At 69.3% G+C, this 17,470-nt stretch overlaps 3 protein-coding genes across 4 annotated transcripts; 2 read left to right on the forward strand and 1 right to left on the reverse strand.

Annotated features, from left to right (window-relative positions):
• Nucleotides 1-352: 352 nt before the first annotated feature.
• POP7 (POP7 homolog, ribonuclease P/MRP subunit) lies at nt 353-13,829 on the reverse strand. Its single transcript, XM_069801300.1, has 3 exons — nt 13,747-13,829; nt 12,748-12,804; nt 353-1,735 (listed from the first exon to the last, which is right to left on the reverse strand). The coding sequence occupies exons 1-3, from the start codon at nt 13,827-13,829 to the stop codon at nt 1,153-1,155; spliced, it is 723 nt and encodes a 240-aa protein (XP_069657401.1). The 3' UTR covers nt 353-1,152.
• On the forward strand, nt 2,413-10,707 carry GIGYF1 (GRB10 interacting GYF protein 1). 2 transcript variants are annotated; one of them, XM_069799696.1, is made up of 25 exons: nt 2,413-2,532; nt 3,199-3,262; nt 3,340-3,481; nt 3,684-3,779; nt 4,013-4,124; nt 4,324-4,390; nt 4,614-4,654; nt 4,969-5,184; nt 5,591-5,739; nt 5,971-6,058; nt 6,126-6,212; nt 6,278-6,351; nt 6,420-6,576; nt 6,675-6,841; nt 7,187-7,290; nt 7,377-7,475; nt 7,572-7,648; nt 7,797-7,903; nt 8,018-8,071; nt 8,315-8,458; nt 8,586-8,725; nt 8,884-9,005; nt 9,205-9,335; nt 9,701-9,839; nt 10,060-10,707. In XM_069799696.1, the coding sequence occupies exons 2-25, from the start codon at nt 3,228-3,230 to the stop codon at nt 10,110-10,112; spliced, it is 2,601 nt and encodes an 866-aa protein (XP_069655797.1). In that variant the 5' UTR covers nt 2,413-2,532; nt 3,199-3,227; the 3' UTR covers nt 10,113-10,707. The 2 variants fall into 2 exon arrangements, with proteins under 2 accessions (XP_069655797.1, XP_069655796.1); XM_069799695.1 differs by having other exon boundaries at nt 2,414-2,532; nt 7,797-7,879; nt 7,991-8,071.
• On the forward strand, nt 11,567-17,002 carry ACTL6B (actin like 6B). The gene is made up of 14 exons (XM_069799697.1): nt 11,567-11,672; nt 11,887-11,963; nt 12,270-12,435; nt 12,765-12,865; nt 12,966-13,063; nt 13,767-13,861; nt 13,967-14,073; nt 14,508-14,597; nt 15,406-15,467; nt 15,556-15,670; nt 15,763-15,843; nt 15,932-16,027; nt 16,462-16,548; nt 16,642-17,002. The coding sequence occupies exons 1-14, from the start codon at nt 11,648-11,650 to the stop codon at nt 16,720-16,722; spliced, it is 1,281 nt and encodes a 426-aa protein (XP_069655798.1). The 5' UTR covers nt 11,567-11,647; the 3' UTR covers nt 16,723-17,002.
• Nucleotides 17,003-17,470: the final 468 nt, after the last annotated feature.

The following is a 17,470-nucleotide window of genomic DNA, read 5'->3' on the forward strand; positions in this document are numbered from 1 at the left end:
CCCCCCAATGTCCACGTTCTGCCCAGTAAAGGGGGCCCAGATGCCTGCATGACCCCCCCGACACCTGGGTCCCCCCAGATGCGACACCCCAAACACCTGAGGTCGTCATCCCCCCAACAGCTGGCTTCCCCTGGGCATTATGGGCCCAACACCTGAGCCCCCCCCATCCCCTGAAACCTGGGTCCCTCCTGCACATCCACATCTTCCCCCCCCGCCCCGCCCCCAGATGCCTGGGTCCGTTGCGGGGGAGGGAAGGGGGTTTCCTGCCCCAAAGGTCAGCGGTGACGCGGAGGAAGCCCGTGTCCCACACCCCCCCTCTTCCCCCCCCCCCAAGGAAGCCCCAAAACGTCACTGCTGCCACCATCTTTATTGGGGTCCCCCCCCAAAGTTCCAGATGTCTGGGTATCCCCCCCTGACTGCTTGGGTCCACTTGGGGGGGGACATGAGGGGCTGAACAGGTCCTTTGGGGGGGGGTGGTGTTATCAAGGGTCTTGGTGGCCTCAGGTCGTGGTGGCCCATGGTGGCTCATGGTGGCCCGTTGATGGTTCTAACTCACGGTGGCCCCAGGTCACGGTGGGTCATGGTGGGCTGTGGTGGCCCCAGCTTGGTGGCATCTTGGTGGCTCCAGCTCATGGTGGCCCTGGCTCGTGGTGGCATCTTGGTGGCTCGTTGATGGTTCTAACTCACAGCGGCCCCAGCTCATGGTGGGTCACGGTGGCTCATGGTGGCCCTGGCTCATTGCTGGCTCCAGCTGATGGTGGCCCCGCCTCACCGGTGGCCCCAGCTCGTTAGTGGCATCTTGGCGGCTCGTTGGTGGCCCCTCCTCGTGGTGCTTCCCGGTAGCTCGTGGTGGCATTTGGACGCTGATGAGGGACCCATGATGCCCCAAGGCCTCCCAGCCCCCCCGCGGGGTGCCCCAGGGCGTTTCGGGGTGTCTCCTCGCACACAATGGACCCTGCGATGCTCTGGGGTGTCTTGGGGGGGGGCAACGAGACATTTTGGGGTACCCCCCCCAGGTGACAAACCCTGTGATGCTCCAGGACCTCTCAAGACCATTTTGGGGTGCCCCAGGGTGTTTTAGGTACCCCCCCTCGCAGACAACAGACCCCACAACGCCTGGGGTGCCCCCCAACACCCCGGGGCGCCCTCACCTCAAGCGCAGGGGGCTTCTCGGCACACCCTGATATGGATGGCCGAGTTATGACGGAGGCGGGGGGATGCTCCGTCCCCGTCTTCCTCCTCCTCCTCCTCCAACCCTTCTACCTCTTCCTCCTCACCCACACCCCGGCCCAGCGGGGGTCCCCGGCGGCAGCGGGGGGTGGCGAGGGGGGGCAGGGTGACGGAGGAGGTGCTGGCGTGAAGCCGAAGGGCGCCGGGAGCCCCAGCCTGCAGCTGCAGGGCCAGGTTGATGGTGCGGGGGACGGCCAGGCCCAGCCCGTGGAGGCGTAATTCCCCGGGGGGGACGACGGGGGGACCCCCCCGAGATCCCCCAACTCCCCCGGGCGCCCCTGGAGCCAGGAGACGTTGGCAACGTCGGAGTTGAGCTCGGAAATCTGTCCGCGCTGTCACGAAAACGTCGGCTCCGGTTCCGGGGGGGGTGGCGGTGGCGATGGAGAGGGGGGTGATGGAGGGGGGGCGGGGGGCTGGGCCCCGACGGCGGCGGCGGTCGGCTCCCCCCTTCCCCGGTGACCCCCCCGGTGCCGCTGACGGTGCTGCCGTGTGTCCCGAGGACATTCTGGGGTGGGGACACGACATGGGGAGGTCAGGGACACAGGGGGGGTCCTGGGGATCCCCGCAGCCCCCCCAAAACCACTGTAGACCCCTATAGCCCCCCGTAGGCCCCCCCAAACACCCATTACACCCCCCAGGGATTCCTCCTGGCCCCCCCAACACCCCCAACCACCCCAGGGACCCCCATAACACCACCTAGGTCCCTATAACACCTCCCAAGCCCAAGAGAATCCCAGGAGTCCCCCAGAACCCCCCCCCCGAGCTTCCCCCACCTCCAGGGAGCCCCCCAGACCCCATAGCTCCACACAGATCTCCCATAGGCCCCCATGGATCCCCCATGGAGCACCACAGACGCCCCCCACAAGCCCCGCAGACCCCCCCCGAGTCCCCAGCAGCCCCATAGATCTCCCAGAGCCCCACAAGCCCCCCCCAGACACCCCACCCCCCCGCACGCACCTCGCCGCGTCCCCTCCGCCACCGCCGCCGCTTCCGCTTCCGGGGACGCGGTCCCGCCCCCTCCCCAAACCCCGCCTCCTCTCGCAGAAAGCCACGCCCCTGCTTTAGGAACCCGCCCCGGCGGGGCGGGCCTGAAAGTCACGTGACGCGGACACGCCCCGCCCCCCCGCCGCGCGCGGACCACCACGCCCCCCTCCGTCCCCATCACGTGACGCAGCGCGGAACCGCCATCTTGGCCCCCGACACAAACAAGCAGCGACGCGGCGGCGGCAGCGGCGAGAGCGGGACCCGCCGCCCCCCCCCTCGCCCCGGGATCCCCCCCCCCCGGGACCCCCCCGGTCGCCGGTAAGGGGGGGCGGGGCGGGGGGAGGGGAAGGGGGGGGGGCGGGACGGTCGCCATGGAAACCTCGAGCCGCGGCCCCACCCCACCCCTCGCCCCGCCTCTCTCCGCCGGGCCCCGCCCTCCCGTCGCCATGGAGCCTCCGTGGGTTTCCCCCGTTGCCATGGTGACACTGGATCCGTTTCCCCCCCGGTTGCCATAGAAACCCTTTACTTTCCTCGGGTTGCTGCTATGGAAACCAGGGGATCTCCCCAACCAGGCCGGTTGCCTTGGCGACTGGGGACACGCCCCTTCTAGACCCGTTGCCACGGCGATCGTAGAAGCCCCTCCCCGGCCCTGTCGCCATGGTGACCAGGACCCCCCCCGTTTCCACGGAGACCCCCGACCCCCACGTTGCCATGACGACGCGCCCCCTCCACACCCAGGTCATGACCCCGGATGTCCCCCTTCCCGGGTCATGACCCCCGCCGTCCGGGGGGAGGGGCTGGGACCAGCAGGGCCGCTGACCCGGGATCGTCGTCACCCCCCCCAAGACCTTCCCTGGGTGAGCTGGGAGTCCTGGGGGGCAGTTGGGGGTCCTGGGGGGGTCCCAGGGGCAGTTGGGCGTTCGGGGGGGCATTAGGAGTGCGGGGGGGCAGTTGGGGGCTGAACCCCTTCCCCCCACACCCCAGGACCACCCCCCCAGGGCCCGATCCTGGCGATGGCGGCCGAGACCCTCAACTTCGGTCCCGAGTGGTGAGTGCGGGGCCGGGGGGGTCACCCCCTCCGCAGTGTCCTGTTCCCTGTGTCATGTCCGTGTCCCCCCCCCGCAGGCTGCGGGCGCTCTCGGGGGGGGGTGGCGGTGTCGGCGTCGTGACCTCGCCCCCCCCATCCCCGGCGCTGCCCCGGTACCGGCTGGCGGAGAACCGCTACGGGCGGGAGGAGATGCTGGCGCTGTACGTCCCCGGTGACAAGGTGGGGACGGGGGGGGGACGACACGGGGGGGGGGACTCAGGAGAGCTGGGGACATCGGGGGGGCACATGGCGGGGGAGTGCGGGGGGGAGGATGACACACAGGAGATCTGGGGGCAGATGGGGACGTTGCAGGGACCTGGGGGGGGGCACGGGGACGCCGGGGGGGTCCCCACACCCCTCCCTGTGCCCCCCCCCCCCCCAGGCCCCCCAGGAGATCCAGGAGCGGGAATTCGCCGCCATCGCCCAGGAGGAGCCGCTGCCCCCCCTGGCGCTGCTGCCCCTCACCCAGGAGGAGCAGGTGGGGGAGGTGTCACTCGCGCCCCGGGGGGCGGTAATTAATGGCTGGGGGGGGCACACACCCTGTGCCCCCCCCCCCCCAGGGCTGTCCCAGGGCAGAGAGACCCCCCCCAGGGTGGTTGGTGCCCCTGCGGGGGCGTTTTTGCCCCCGTGGGGGGGGTCGTTGTGCCCCTGGGGGGGTATCCCCCCCCCCGTGCTGGTTGTGACCCCCCCGTGTTGTGTGTCCCCCCCCAGCGGAACTTCTCGCTGTCGGTGAACAGCGTGGCCGTCCTGCGCCTGATGGGCCGCGCCGGGGGAGGGCCGGCAGCCGGGGGCCCCCGGGGCCGCGCTGGCACCCGCAGCCGAGGTATGAGGGGGGACACACAACACACACACCCCCCCACGACACACGCGTCCCCAGGGCGTCCCCCGGGAAGGGGGGGGGGCTGCGGGGGCCCCTCCCTGTCCCTAGTGGGCCTGCACAGCCCCCCCGGGGTGTCTCTGTCCCTACATTGTCCCTGGATTTCCCCCCCCCAATGCTGTGTGTCCCCCCCGTGTCCCCCCAGGGCGGGGCCGTGCCGAGGGGGGGCTCGTCGCCATGGAGGTGCTGAGGAGCCAGAGCTGGGAGGAGAGGTGGGACGGGGGGGGGGGCACGGAGGGGGGGCTGGGGGAGAGGAGGATCTGGGGGGGGTTTATGGGGGGGACATGAGGGGCTGGGGGGGCGTTTGTGGGTCGGGGGGGACTTGGGGGGGCACAGAGAGACAGTGGAGGACACAGATTATGGGGGGGGTCCTGGGGCTGGTGGGGGTCACTGGCCCCCCCCAACATCTGACCTACCCGCCCCCGGGTGACACAGGGGTGAGCGGCGCTTTGAGAAGCCCCCACGGCGTGACGGAGGTGAGAGGGGGGCAGTGGGGGGCTGGAGGTGGGTCATAAAGATCGGGGGGGGGCAATGGGGGGCTGGGGGCCTCCAAGAGGGCTGGGGGGCAGCAATGGGGGGGTCCCATGGAGGGGCAATAAGGGGAGGTCAAGGGGGGCTGGTGGTCGGGGGGGCCATGGGCACCTGGGAGGGCACTGGGGGGGGGGTCCTATGGGGGTCTGGGGGGCTGTCTGTGATGGATATGGGGGGGCTATAGGGGGCTGGGAGCTCTCTGGGGGGGGGGTCCATGATGTGCTGGGGGGTCCCCACAACCTGCCCCCCCCCCCCCCAGGCCGAGCGCCCTTTGAGGAGGGGGGGGGTCCCCCACGGAAGGAGCCCCCCCGCTCGGACTGCACCAACTGGCGTTCACTGCGGGAGGAGCCAGGGGCTGAAGAGGGGGGGGCAGGGGGGGGCAGCTGGCGCTTGGGGCCACCCGCACCCCCCCTCCTCCCCCCCCCGCCGCCCCGCCCCCCCCGCGAAGGGGAGCGCTGGCGGGGGGGCAGCCCCGGTGAGGGGGGGGGGCACAGGGGGATGTCCCCAACCCTGGGGGGGACCCATGGGGGGGGATATGGGGTGATGGGGGGGGCATGGGGTGACAGGGGGGAACGTGGGGATGTCCCCAGGTGTCAGGGGACACCACGGGGGGGGATGACATGGGGGGCACAGGGATGTCCCCAACCCTTGGGGGATCCCCGGGAGGAGGAACTTGGCGGGGGGGGAATATGTTGGGGCCGGCACAGGGATGTCCGCAACCCTTGGGGGATCCGGGGGGGGGGGGGGGGGGCAGGAGGGGTGCGGGGAGTGTGGGGGGGATGGGGGACACGGTTGGGGGGTGAGGAGGGGGACATGGGGGGCGGGGACACGGTAATGTCCCCACCCCCCCGTTGGGTGACATCCCCCCCCCGTCCCCGCAGAGCCCCCCCGCTGGCGGCGGCGGGGGGAGGCGGGGGGGGTGCGGGGGGGCCCCGAGGAGCGCCGGGAGCTGCCGGAGTGGTGCCTGGAGGAGGAGGAGGGGGGGGGGACGGGAACCTTCGATGCCTCGGGGGCCTTCCTGCCCAGCAAGGTGCGAGGGGGGGCACCCAAGGGAGGGGGGGGCACCCAACGGGGGGGGGGGAGGGGGGGTTGGGTGTTCAAGGGAGACCCAGGTGTCTTGGGGGGCTCTCAAGGGTGGGGGGACACGTGGGGGGGGACCCCGGGGCGGGGGGGAATGACCCTGCAAGGTTTTTGGGGGGACCGCGGGGGGGGGTGACGACAACACCCAGGTGTCCAGCCCAGCTACCCCCTCCCCCCGCAGAAGCCCCCCCTTGCTCCCCTCCCAGAGGACCCCAAGACGGCGCCCAGCGAGAGTGGGGTCCCGCAGCCCCCCGAGGGGCCCCCCCCGGGTAAGGACCCTCCCCCCCACAGCTCCACACACCCCCCAAGCCCCCCTTACCCCTATTCTCCCCACAGCCCCCCCCGAGGACCCCCCCGAGGAGCCGCCGCTGCCCCCTGAGCCCCCCCCGGCCACCACCGAGGACGCCCCGACCCCCCCAGCAGGTATGGCCCCCCCCCCAAACACGCCCCCAACACCCCCTCCTTTAACTCCCTTCTCCCCCTGCCAGAGGACCCCAGCGTCCGGGTGCCGCCCCCTGCCGGCGATGCAGAGGATGAGGAGGGGATGAAGCACTTGCAGCAGGTAAGGCGGGATTATAATGGGGGGGTGGTGTTTTGGGGACCCCCCTCGACTGTCCCCCCCCTCCCCAGGAGGCAGAGAAGCTGGTGGCATCGCTACAGGAGCCCTCCCTGGAGGAAGAAGCGTTTGGGGGGGGCCGGGCCCCCCCCCGGCTGCCAGACCCCCTCCCCCTCGCCCACCAAGCTGCTCACAAGTGGTTCTACAAAGACCCCCAGGGGGAAATCCAAGGTTTGGGGGTGGGGGGGAACACCCCAAACCAACATTCCCCCCCCCCAAACCAGTACCCCCCTCCCCAAACCACCACCCCCCCCTTTACCCCCCCCCAGGCCCTTTCTCCCCCCAGGAGATGGGTGAGTGGTTCCAGGCCGGTTACTTCCCCATGGCGCTGCTGGTGAAACGCGGCTGCGATGAGGTTTTCCAGCCCCTCGGTGACGTCATCAAGATGTGGGGGCGCGTCCCCTTCGCCCCTGGACCCTCCCCACCCCCCCTGCTGGTGAGGTCACCCCCAAATTTACACCCCCCCGCCCCCCCCAAATCTGTTCTCCGGGTGAGGAACCCCACAGTTATACATAGGTTGGGGGGAGCTCTTGCAGCAGCCAGGGACCCCCTAAATACCCCACAGACCCCCCTCAGTAACCCCTGAGCCCCCCCCACCCCTCACCACCCCCCAGAAGACCCTCTGACCCCCCCAAACACCCTTTAAGCACCACAGGGACCCCCTCAAACACTCCCTGGGAGCCCTCACAGACCCCCCTGACCCCCCTAAACTACTCCCGACCCCTCCAACTCTCCCTGGGACCCCCCCCAAACACCCCCTGTGACCCCTGACCCCCCCCAGGGTAACTTGGACCAGGAGCGGCTGAAGAAGCAGCAGGAGTTGGCAGCAGCGGCGGCTCTTTACCAGCAGCTCCAGCAGCAGCAATTCCTGCAGCTCCTTGGCCGGTGGGTCCTGTGTGACCCCCCCCGACCCCCCCCCAACCCCCGGGTCCCTCATTAACACACCCCCCTCCCCCAAAAAATGTCCCCAGGCAGCCGCCATCCCCCTGCCCCGTTCCCCCGAAAAGCAGCGAGCTGACGCCGCAGCAGCTGCGGGCTCTGCTGCAGGAACTGCAGGCCCTGAAACCCAGGTGAGACCCCCCCCGCTGTGACACCCCCCCCTCTGGATACCGGGGTGTCCATATTGTGTGTGTGTGTGTCCCCAACTGTCCACTCTGCCCGCCCAGGCAAGGGGAACCCAACCTGCTGCGGTCGCTGTCAGTGCCGGAGGCGACGCCGCTCTGGGACCCATCGCAGCCCCCTGGTGAGTTGGGGGGCACTGGGGGGGGAGGGGGGGCAGCGATTTGGGGGTGTGTAGCATGGGAGTGGGGCTGCCATGGGGCAGGGGCTGTTCCCACAGCTGCTGTGGGGCTGTGGCCCCCTCCCTTACCATATATCATGTCCCCCCGCAGGCGGCAATTTGGGGCTGTGGGAGCTGCCCCTCGGCTCCCCCCCCCCGAGCCCCATCCTGGAGCAGCTGCAGCTACAGCTCAAGGTGAGGACACCGGGGGTGTGTGTCGTCATCGTTCCCCCCCCCCCGGGACACCCGGGGTGCCCCCCCCGGACATGGGGTGGGGTCCGTGTCCCCCCCTGAGCACTGTTGCAGCTGCAGGACCTCCGAGCCCGGTGGGAGGAGGATGAGCAGCGGAAGCGGCGGCAGAAGGAAGAGCTGCTGCGGCACAAGCAGGTTGGGGGGTGGTCTTTGGAGGGGGGGGGACCCAGGAGGGTCCTGGGGGTCTTTGGGTGGGGGCTCTAGGGGTCTCAGGAAGGTTTTGGGGGTCCCTAGGGGTGTCCTGGCTGGGCCCAGGGGTCTCTGGGAGGGTCTTGGAGTGGCCAGGGGGGTGCCAGGGGTCTTTAGGGGTGTTGGGGGGGGGTCACAGGGGGTCTGTGTTCATTGTCCCCCCCCCCCGACGCATGCCGTGTCCCCCAGTGCCGGCAGCAGGAGGTGCTGCTGAAGCTGCTGCAGCAGAGTGGGGGTCCCGGGGGGGCCCCCCAAAACTGGGCCCTGCCCAAAGCCCCCCCCACCCCAGATGGCGAGCGGCCCCCCCACAAGGCGCAGCGGGGAGCCCGGGCTGTGAGTGACCCCCCCCAGCACCGCAAATCCCCTCCCCCGGGGACCCCTCCACTGGGGTCCCCCCCATATCTCCCATGTCCCGCCCCCCCCCCCCCCCATGGGGTGACTGTCTGTGTGTCCTCCGCAGGTGGGGACGGCGTGGGGGCCGGAGCTGTGGCCCCCCCCCGAGAAGAGCCCCCCAGCTTGGGAGGAGACCGGGGCAAGGGGGGGACTCCTGCGCAGTGGACGGGGTGGCAGCAAGGGCGGCCGCAGTGGCCCCCCCCCGGGGTAAGTGGAGATCGGGGCGGGGGACAGACAGGATGGGGGGCGGATGGACACATGGGGGGATCCCAAGGAAACAGTGGGACACTCACTCCTGCCCCACAGCAGGGGGTGTCCCCAGCCCCACCTGACCCCCATGTGTCATGTCCCCGTCCCCCCCCCAGGCCGTGCGGGAGGGGCATGGAGGAGGCAGCGCTGCTGAAGCTGCTGCAGGGGCTGCCGCCACCCCCCGAGACCCTCGCCCACTGGTGCCAGGCAGCGCTGCAGGCCCTGGGTGCCGCCCCGGGTATGGGGGTTCCTATGGGCCTGGGGGGAGAGGCTGGATGTTTGAGCCCACGCTGGGGTGTGGGTCCTGTGTCCCCCGGGGGGACACACCGGACATCTGGGTGTGTCCCCCCAGGGGTGGGGGGCTGGGTTCTGCCATGGGGCCTGGGGGGGCCCCAGATGCCTGGGTCCCCCCTAATCGATCTCCCCCCCCCCCCCAGTGCTGGGGGTGGATGCCCCGCCCCCCTTCGAGGCCTGGCCCCGCCCCGCAGACCCCCCCGAGGCTCAGCCCTTCCCCCACCCCCTCCTGGAGAGACCCAGCTGCCCCACGGCCCCGCCCCACAGCCCTCAGGTTGGGGGGGGAACGGGGGGCGTGACACATGGGGTGGGGGGTCCCTGACCCCCTGCTTCACCCCGGGGGGGGGGAAAACCATCTTCTTCTTCCTGGGGCTCTGATGGGGGGTTGGGGGGAGCTGGAGGGAGGGACATGAGGCTGGGGGGCTTGGGGGGGGTATTGGGGTCCGGGGGGGGCATATAGGGGGGCTATGGGGAAACTAGGGGGGGCTGTGGGGGGGTCTATGGGGCTGTGGGGGATCTCGGGGGAGGGGCTGTTGGGAGTCTATGGGGGGCTGTGGTGCTCTGTGGGGAGCTGGGGGGTGGGGGTCCATCAGGATCTGTGTCTGACCGTGTCCCCCCGCCCCCACCCTCTCCCCGCAGGAGGTGTGGCTGGGGGCGGGGCCACTGCCCCTCCGCCCATTCGGCCCCGGGGCGAATCCGCCCCCCCCAGAGGGGGCTGGGGGGGCGAGGGGCAAACAGCACCCCCTGCTGCTGCTGCACAGCGACCCCAGCATCCTGGGTACGGGGGGGCACTGGCTATGGGCTATACTGGGGGGCTGGGGGGTGCTGTGGGGCGTTGGGGGTGCTGGGAGGCTCTGTGGGGGTCTGGGGTGTGATTGGGGGGTTCTGGGGCACTGTGTGAGGTGGGGGGGGTGATGAGGGGTTCAGTGTGGGCGGGGGGGCTGATGGGGGGGCTCGGTGTGGCCACTGACCCCCTTATTGCCCCCCTCCCCCCCCAGGCTACTCGCTGCATGGCCCTGGGGGTGAAGTGGAGATGGTGAAGGAGTACTGAGCCCCACGGCTCCCCCATGGCACCCCTCCGGCGCCCCCCCAAGCACCTTACGGCCGACACGACCGACCCAGCTGCACTTTAGCGTCGGAGCCGCCCCGCGGCGCTGCCCCACGGACGGGTCAGGGCTGCCCCATGGAAAAAGGGGGGGTGGGGGGCCACAGCTGCCCCACAGATGGAGTTGCAGCCGCCCCACGGACAAACACCAGCCCCACGGTGGAACAGGACGGGGTGGGAGCTGCCCCATAGCGCCAGCACTGCCCTACGGACACTGGAGCTGCCCCACGGCGGAGCTGGACTCGTTGCACAACCTCCCCAACCCCGGGCCGTGTTTACAGCCCCCCCTTCGAGGGGGCAGCCAGGCCCCGTCCCCTCCCTGCAGACCACGCTGCCGTCACGCCTCTTCCGAGCTGGCCATGCCCCTTAAGCTCCCCCCACCGCTGGCCAGACCTCCACCCCTCGCAAACTTAGGCCACGCCCCCGGACCGCAGCCCCGCCCCCTTTTGTAGTGTGTTGCAGGGGGGAGGAGCCCGATTTGGGGGGGATTTACTGTTTTTTTTTTTAAACACAACCCGGGGTGGTGCCGCCCCTCCCCCCCAAGTCAGCGATTTTGTGGTTTATGAGAGACAAAAACCACCCCTCCCAGCAATAAGGACGGAGAACACCCCCCCCCCACGTGCTGACCCCTCCCCCACCGGGGGCGGCACAGTTGAATGTAAAAGGAGGGGTGAGCCCCTCCCCTCTCCCCACCCCCAGCCTCTACCTCCCGCCCAGGGGGGTGGGGGAGGGGCCTGGCTCACCCCCTCCCCCCCCCTTTTTCCTACTGAGAGTGGCAAAATGTTTACAGGCCCCTCCCCATCCGGGGGCCCCCTCCCGCCCCGGTCCCCTGTGAATAGATCCTGTACATACCCCTCTCCCCCCCAATAAAAACCTCGGTGCAGCCGCGTGGGCTCCGTGGGTCCCCGCGGCGGGGGGGGGGGGGGGGGGGGGTAGGGTGGGCAGGTGTGGCCTGCGAAAGCCCCACCCCTTTCGATTAGGAGGGCGGGGCTAATGTGGAGGCACACACCTCCCTTATGGGAAGCCACGCCCATCTGGCGGCAGTGGGCGGGGCTGTACACAAAGGGGTCCGCCCCCCAATAACGCGGTTGCGGGTGGCCACGCCCCCACACGGGGGAGGAGCCACCGCTTACATTCCGCTCCCCGGAACAACACGGCCCCAGCTAAGCCACGCCCCCCCCACAAGCCGCCCCCGCCTTTCCCGCCACAGACGCCTGCTCCACCCCCAAGCGGGGGTGTCCCGGACACCGGCTCCCCTCCCCCCCGCTGAGGAGAGGGAGGGGGCAACTAATGGGGCAGCCACCCCTCCCTTAAAAAAAAAGAAAAGTGCGCCTGCCCCTTTAAGCCGCCCTCATTGTCTGCCGCGCCGGCCAATCCGCCTGCGCGCAGGACGGCGGGCGCCGATTGGCTGCGCTGTCCCCCGCCGGCTCCGCCCACCCCGCCGCCGGGCGCTGTCCAGTGCTGAACCGGCGGCCGCCGCCATGAGCGGGGGGGTCTACGGCGGCGGTAGGGAGGGGGACCGGGGAGGGGCGGGGCCGCACCGGGAGGGGGCGGGCCCACCGGACAGGAGGGGCACGACAGCGGGAAGAGAGGGAGGGAGGATGGGGGGGGGGACGACGGGAGACGGGGAGGGGTGGCAGTGCAGGGGATGAGGGGGGTCCCGGTGTCATGGGTGGGGTGGGTCCCGGTGTCACCATCACCGTGTCTGTCCCCCCCCCAGATGAGGTGGGGGCACTGGTGTTCGACATCGGCTCCTTTTCGGTGCGGGCTGGCTACGCTGGGGAGGACTGTCCCAAGGTGGGTGTCACCATGTGTTGTCCCCTCCCCCTCGTGTGTCCCCCCCAGTGTCCCCTCTGGAGGGACAAGGCCACCACCCCCAGCCCAACGTCCCCCAACAGCGACACCCCCATGGCCATGGCGTCCCCCAGGCCACCACCCCCACGCCAACATCACCATCATGGTGACACCCACATGGCCATGGCGTCCCTGAGGCCACCACCCACAGGCCAACATCACCATCCCCACGGCCACGCCGTGTCCCGTGTCCCCCCCACCCCACCCTGCCGTGTCCTCATGGCGGTGGTGGTGACGGGGCGGTGGCAGGCGGACTTCCCCACCACGGTGGGGCTGCTGTCCCCTGAGGAGGTGGCCCTGGAGCTGGACGGTGACAAGGACAAGAAGGGGGGGAAGGTCTATTACATCGACACCAACGCGTTGCACGTGGCCCGCGAGGGCATGGAGGTCCTCTCGCCCCTCAAGAACGGCATGAGTGAGTGGGGACACCATGGGGACAGCGCGGTGGGGAGGACACGGGCAAGGGGACACTCTGCAGGACCACGGGGAAACCGTAGGGAGCATCTCAGGGGGTTGGAGGTCACGTCGCAAGGCCACCAGAAGGTTGGCGTCACCTCAAGGGGTCACCACGGGGTTGGAGATCACCTCGTGGGGTCACCAGGAGGTTGGGGGTCACCTCAAGGGGCCACCATGGGGTTAGCGGTCACCCCATCGAGCACCACCTCCCTCTAGGACTGCCGCCCTCCCCCCCCTGCCCTGTGTCCCCCCTCCCAGTGTCCCCACTCACCGTCCCCGTGTCCCCAGTCGAGGACTGGGAGTGCTTCCAGGCCATCCTGGACCACACCTATGGAAAACATGTCAAGTCAGAGCCAGGCCTCCACCCCGTCCTCATGTCCGAAGCCCCGGTAGGTGGCACCCCAACCTGCGTGTCACACACCCCCCCCCGTGGTGGCGGGGTGCCCTGGTGTCCCCTGGTGTCCCCACGGTGTCCCCATGTCCCCTCAGTGGAACACGCGGGCCAAGAGGGAGAAGCTGACGGAGCTGATGTTCGAGCACTACAACATCCCGGCCTTCTTCCTCTGCAAGACGGCCGTGCTCACCGCGTATCCCATCTGTGTCACCTGTCGCTGTCACTCCCCCCACCCCAGTGACCCAACCCCCTCCCCGGGTTTCCGCACAACCTCCCTGGGTGGGTGGGGGGGAAGTTGGGTGGGTGGTTGGGTGGGTCTAGGGGTGGTCGGGTGGTTGGTTGGGTGGGTCTAGAGGTAGTTGGGTAGGTGTAGGGGTGTGTGGGTGGGTGGGTGGGTCTAGGGGTGGGTGGTTGGTTACGTGAGTGGTCGGTTACGTGAGTGGTCGGTTGGGTGGTTGGTTCTATGGGTGGGGGGATGATTGGGATGGTTGGTTGGGTTGTCGCTTGGTTGGGTGGGTGGGCAGGTCATTATTTGGGTGGGTAGTTGGGTGGGTGGGTGGTTAGGAGGGCTTGGCTGGAGTGTGTTTGGGTGGGTGGCTGGTGGGGTGCTGAGCTGTCGGCACAGCTGTTGGTTGCTATGCCAGTGCTGTGCTGGCTCGTTAGCAGGCAGCTGGGGCCTTTGTTTTGCTAGAGGGGTCATTAGGGCTTCGTTAACCCATTGACTGGCTGATTATCTGCTTGGGGGCGGGAGTTCATGCCTCAAGGGAGGACTGGGCAGGTGCCCACTGGGACAACTGGCAGTAGCTCTTCATTAGCGGGCCACCCCTCGTTAGTAGGGCTCCCCCCTCGTTAGCAAAACGCCCTCGTTAGCGTTACCCTTGACCGTGGCGGCCCAGCTTCGCCAATGGGCGCAGCACAGGGCTGGTGCTGGACAGCGGGGCCACCCACACCACCGCCATCCCCGTCCACGACGGCTACATCCTCCAGCAAGGTAAGGGGGTGGGGTCACCGGAGGGGGGTGTGTGGCCAGGTGGGGCAGGGGCATGGCCCAGACGCCAGGGTCCTCGTGGTGGTGACTCACCAGTGGCCCCCGTAGGCATCGTCAAGTCGCCACTGGCCGGGGACTTCATCTCCATGCAGTGCCGGGAGCTCTTCCAGGAGATGAACATTGACATCGTGCCACCCTACATGATCGCCGCCAAGGTAGGGGCGGGGCCAGGGAAGGACACATGCTCCCGGATCAGCCTATCAAAGAAAGAAAGCACAGACGTTAGGCTCCGCCCCTTGAGGCATAGCTCGGCCCCAGCATTTCCCCCACAACCCCTGGGCGCTGCCCAATGAGGAGTGGCCCAAGATGAAGGCCATGCCCCCTTGTGGGCAGCCTGCCTCCCCCAGGTCCCACCCCCTTAGGGGTGGTCCAATCCCTTAGCTCCACCCCTTTAGAGCCAGCCCTTCCCCTTAGCTCCACCCATTTAGGGCCAGCTCTTCCCCCTAGCTCCGCCCCCCTCAGGGACATCCTGCACATAGGCTCCACCCCCTTCAGGGCATTCCCCCCCTCCCCTTATCCTCACCCCACCCACTACAGGGGCAGGGCCCACCCCTCAGGCCCTGCCCCCTCACTGACACCCCGCCCCCAGGAGCCGGTGCGGGAGGGGGCCCCCCCCAACTGGAAGAAGAAGGAGAAGCTGCCCCAGGTCTCCAAGTCCTGGCACAACTACACCTGCAACGTGAGTGGGGGGGCCCGGACAGCTGGGTCCCTTTTCTGGGGGGTCCCGGGCACCTGGGTCTCGTTTTGGGGGGGCCCTGGACACCTGGGTCCTTTAGGGGGGGGCCGTGGGCACCTGGGTCCTTTTTGGGGGGGGGGCCCCAGATGCCTGGGCCCCTTTCTGGGGGGGGCCTGGATGCCTGGGTCCTTTTTTGGCAGCCTGTGGGTCCTTTTTGGGGGGGCCCGGATGCCTGGGTCCCTTTTTGGGGGGCCTGGATGCCTGGGTCCTTTTCTGGGGGGGCCCTGGGCACCTGCGTTCCCTTTTTGGGGGGTCCTGGATGCCTGGGTCCTTTTTGGGGCAGCTCTGGGCACACAGATCCCTTTTTCAGGGGAGCCCCAGACACCTGGATCCCTTTTTGGGGGGGCCCCAGATGCCTGGGTCCTTTGGGGGGGGGGCTCTGGCCACGTAGATCCCTTTTTCAGGGGAGCCCCAGACACCTGGGTCCTTTTTTGGGGGCCCCTGGATCCCCTTTTTGGGGGGCCCAGACACCTGGGTCCTTTCGGGGGGGCCTGGACATCCGGGTCCCTTTTTGGGGGGTGCCCAGATGCCTGGATCCTTTCGAGGGGGGGGGCCTGGGCACCTTTTTGGGGGGCCCAGTCCCTTTTGGGGGGGGCCCTGGGCACCTGGGTCCCTTTTGGGGGGGGCCCTGGGTCCTTTTTGGGGTGGGCCTGGATCCCTCTTTGGGGGGGAGCCTGGGCACCTGGGTCCCTTTTTGGGGGGTGCCCAGACGCCTGGGTTCACCCCCCCACTTTGTGCCACCCCCCCCCAGGAGGTGATCCAGGACTTCCAAGCCTCGGTGCTGCAGGTCTCTGACTCCCCCTATGACGAGCAGTGAGTGCTGGGAAGTTTGGGAGGGGCTCAGGGGGGTTTTTTGGGGTCCCCCCTACCCCATAACCCCCCCTCGCCCCCCCCGCCCCAGGGTGGCCGCCCAGATGCCCACGGTTCACTACGAGATGCCCAACGGCTACAACACCGACTACGGGGCCGAGCGGCTCCGCATCCCCGAGGGGCTCTTCGATCCCTCCAATGTCAAGGTTGGGGGGGGGGGGGGGTCTGGGGAGGTTTTGGGGGGGGGGTGCCCGGGGGTCTGGGGGACCCCTTTGACCCCCACCACATCACCCCCCAGGGCCTCTCAGGGAACACGATGCTGGGCGTGGGGCACGTGGTCACCACCAGCATCGGGATGTGCGACATCGACATCCGACCGGTGAGTCCCCGGGGATATGGGGGGGGGTCTTGGGGGGACATTTTGGGGGGTGGAGGTGACACCCCACCCCCCCGACGTCGTTCCCCAGGGTCTCTACGGCAGCGTCATTGTCACCGGGGGGAACACCCTGCTGCAGGGCTTCACCGACCGCCTCAACCGAGAGCTCTCGCAGAAGACACCCCCCGTGAGGGAAGGGGGGACCCAGGCATTCGGGGCAGGGAACCCCCCCTCTCTGGGCTGGGGCGGGGGCTGGGGGAGGACCCAGGCATCCGGGGCAGGGACTCTCCCAGGAGATACTGGGAGGCTGGGAGGGACACAGGCATTTGGGGAAGGGACCCAGGTATTTGGGGCAGGACCCCCCCTCCCGTGGGATTTTGGGGTGCTGAGGGGGACCCAAGCATCTGGGGAGGGGACCCAGACATCTGTGGCAGGGAACCTCCACCCCCCTACCATAGGATCTGTGGGGGGCTAGAAGGGACCCCATCCTCCTCTGGGACATCGGGGGGCTGAGGCGGACACACGGACACCCAGACTGGGTCCCCAGTTTCTCCCAGTCACACCCAGTGGTTCCCAGTTGTCCCCCTTGCCCCCCTTGCCCCCCCCCCCCCCCAACTCCAGAGCATGCGCCTGAAGCTGATCGCCAGCAACAGCACCATGGAGCGGCGCTTCAGCCCCTGGATCGGGGGCTCCATCCTCGCCTCCCTCGTGAGTACAGGGTGGGGGGCCAACGAGGGGGCCCGGATGCCTGGGTCCCTCACCCCACCCCAGCCCCTCTCTCTGTGTGTGTCCCCACCTCAGGGCACCTTCCAGCAGATGTGGATCTCCAAGCAGGAGTACGAGGAGGGGGGCAAGCAGTGTGTGGAGCGCAAGTGTCCCTGAGGAGGGACCCAGGCACCTGGGCAGGACCACCCCACCCTGGCCTTGCTCCCAACGTTGGCGCTTCGGGGCCTGTGAGAGAAAAACAACAACGACGACAAAAAAACATTAAAAAAAAATCCCACCAATAAACAGCCCGAAAGGCGCAGAGCCCCACTCGGTGGGGCCCAGCTGAGGCGGCGCTGTGCTGCCGCGCGGCTCGGGCAGGGGATGGGGGGGTGCGGGAGCCAGGGGATGCCTTTTCATGAGGTAAAGCGGGGCTGGCGAGGGAAGTTTTTACCGATTTAGCCTTTTTTTGTGTGTGTTTTTCCTCCTCAAAACGGCGAGGGCTGCGGCGCGCGCTCCGCCTTATCGCCCTCCCGCGTGGCGATCCGACCGGTGCGCATGCGCGGGCAGCGCGCGCACACGCGCGCGCGGGCGGGGGGAAGGGCGGGGCGGGTGATGCGCATGCGCACGGGGCGGGGCGAGGGTGCCCAGCGCGAGCCAGTGCGCGTGCGCCCACGCGCGAGTGAGTGGTTACTGCGCATGCGTCGGCGGCGCGGGCGGGGGAGGTGCTCCGGGAGTGACTCACTGCGCATGTGCGCCAGCCCTGCCCCTCCCCCGCGGCTCCACTAGGGTTTGCGCGCATGCGCGCTGGCCCGCGGGTGGCATGCGGCTGCCCACGTGGTCCCCGCCGCTCCGTTAACGGGCGGGGAGGGGGCTAATGAGGGGGGGACCGCGGTGGCGACTCGGTGGGGTGTGGATCGCCACG

Source organism: Haliaeetus albicilla, chromosome 13 (assembly GCF_947461875.1).
Source record: "Haliaeetus albicilla chromosome 13, bHalAlb1.1, whole genome shotgun sequence".
Lineage (NCBI taxonomy): Eukaryota > Metazoa > Chordata > Aves > Accipitriformes > Accipitridae > Haliaeetus > Haliaeetus albicilla.

Coding starts and splice junctions, on each gene's coding strand:
- GIGYF1 (XM_069799695.1), top strand. CDS start 3,228: ATGGCGGCCGAGACCCTCAACTTCGGTCCCGAGTG. Junction 6,352..6,419: donor GGATGAAGCACTTGCAGCAG/GTAAGGCGGGAT, acceptor CCCCCTCCCCAG/GAGGCAGAGAAGCTGGTGGC. Junction 7,649..7,796: donor GGACCCATCGCAGCCCCCTG/GTGAGTTGGGGG, acceptor GTCCCCCCGCAG/GCGGCAATTTGGGGCTGTGG.
- ACTL6B (XM_069799697.1), top strand. CDS start 11,648: ATGAGCGGGGGGGTCTACGGCGGCG. Junction 14,074..14,507: donor CCTACATGATCGCCGCCAAG/GTAGGGGCGGGG, acceptor CCCCGCCCCCAG/GAGCCGGTGCGGGAGGGGGC. Junction 15,844..15,931: donor GCGACATCGACATCCGACCG/GTGAGTCCCCGG, acceptor GTCGTTCCCCAG/GGTCTCTACGGCAGCGTCAT.
- POP7 (XM_069801300.1), bottom strand. CDS start 13,829: ATGGCGGTGGTGTGGGTGGCCCCGCTGTCCAGCACCAGCCCTGTGCTG. Junction 12,805..13,746: donor CTGGGCCGCCACGGTCAAGG/GTAACGCTAACG, acceptor TGTTTTCCATAG/GTGTGGTCCAGGATGGCCTG. Junction 1,736..12,747: donor CGACTGGGGACACGGGGACG/GTGAGTGGGGAC, acceptor TCCCCACCCCAG/AATGTCCTCGGGACACACGG.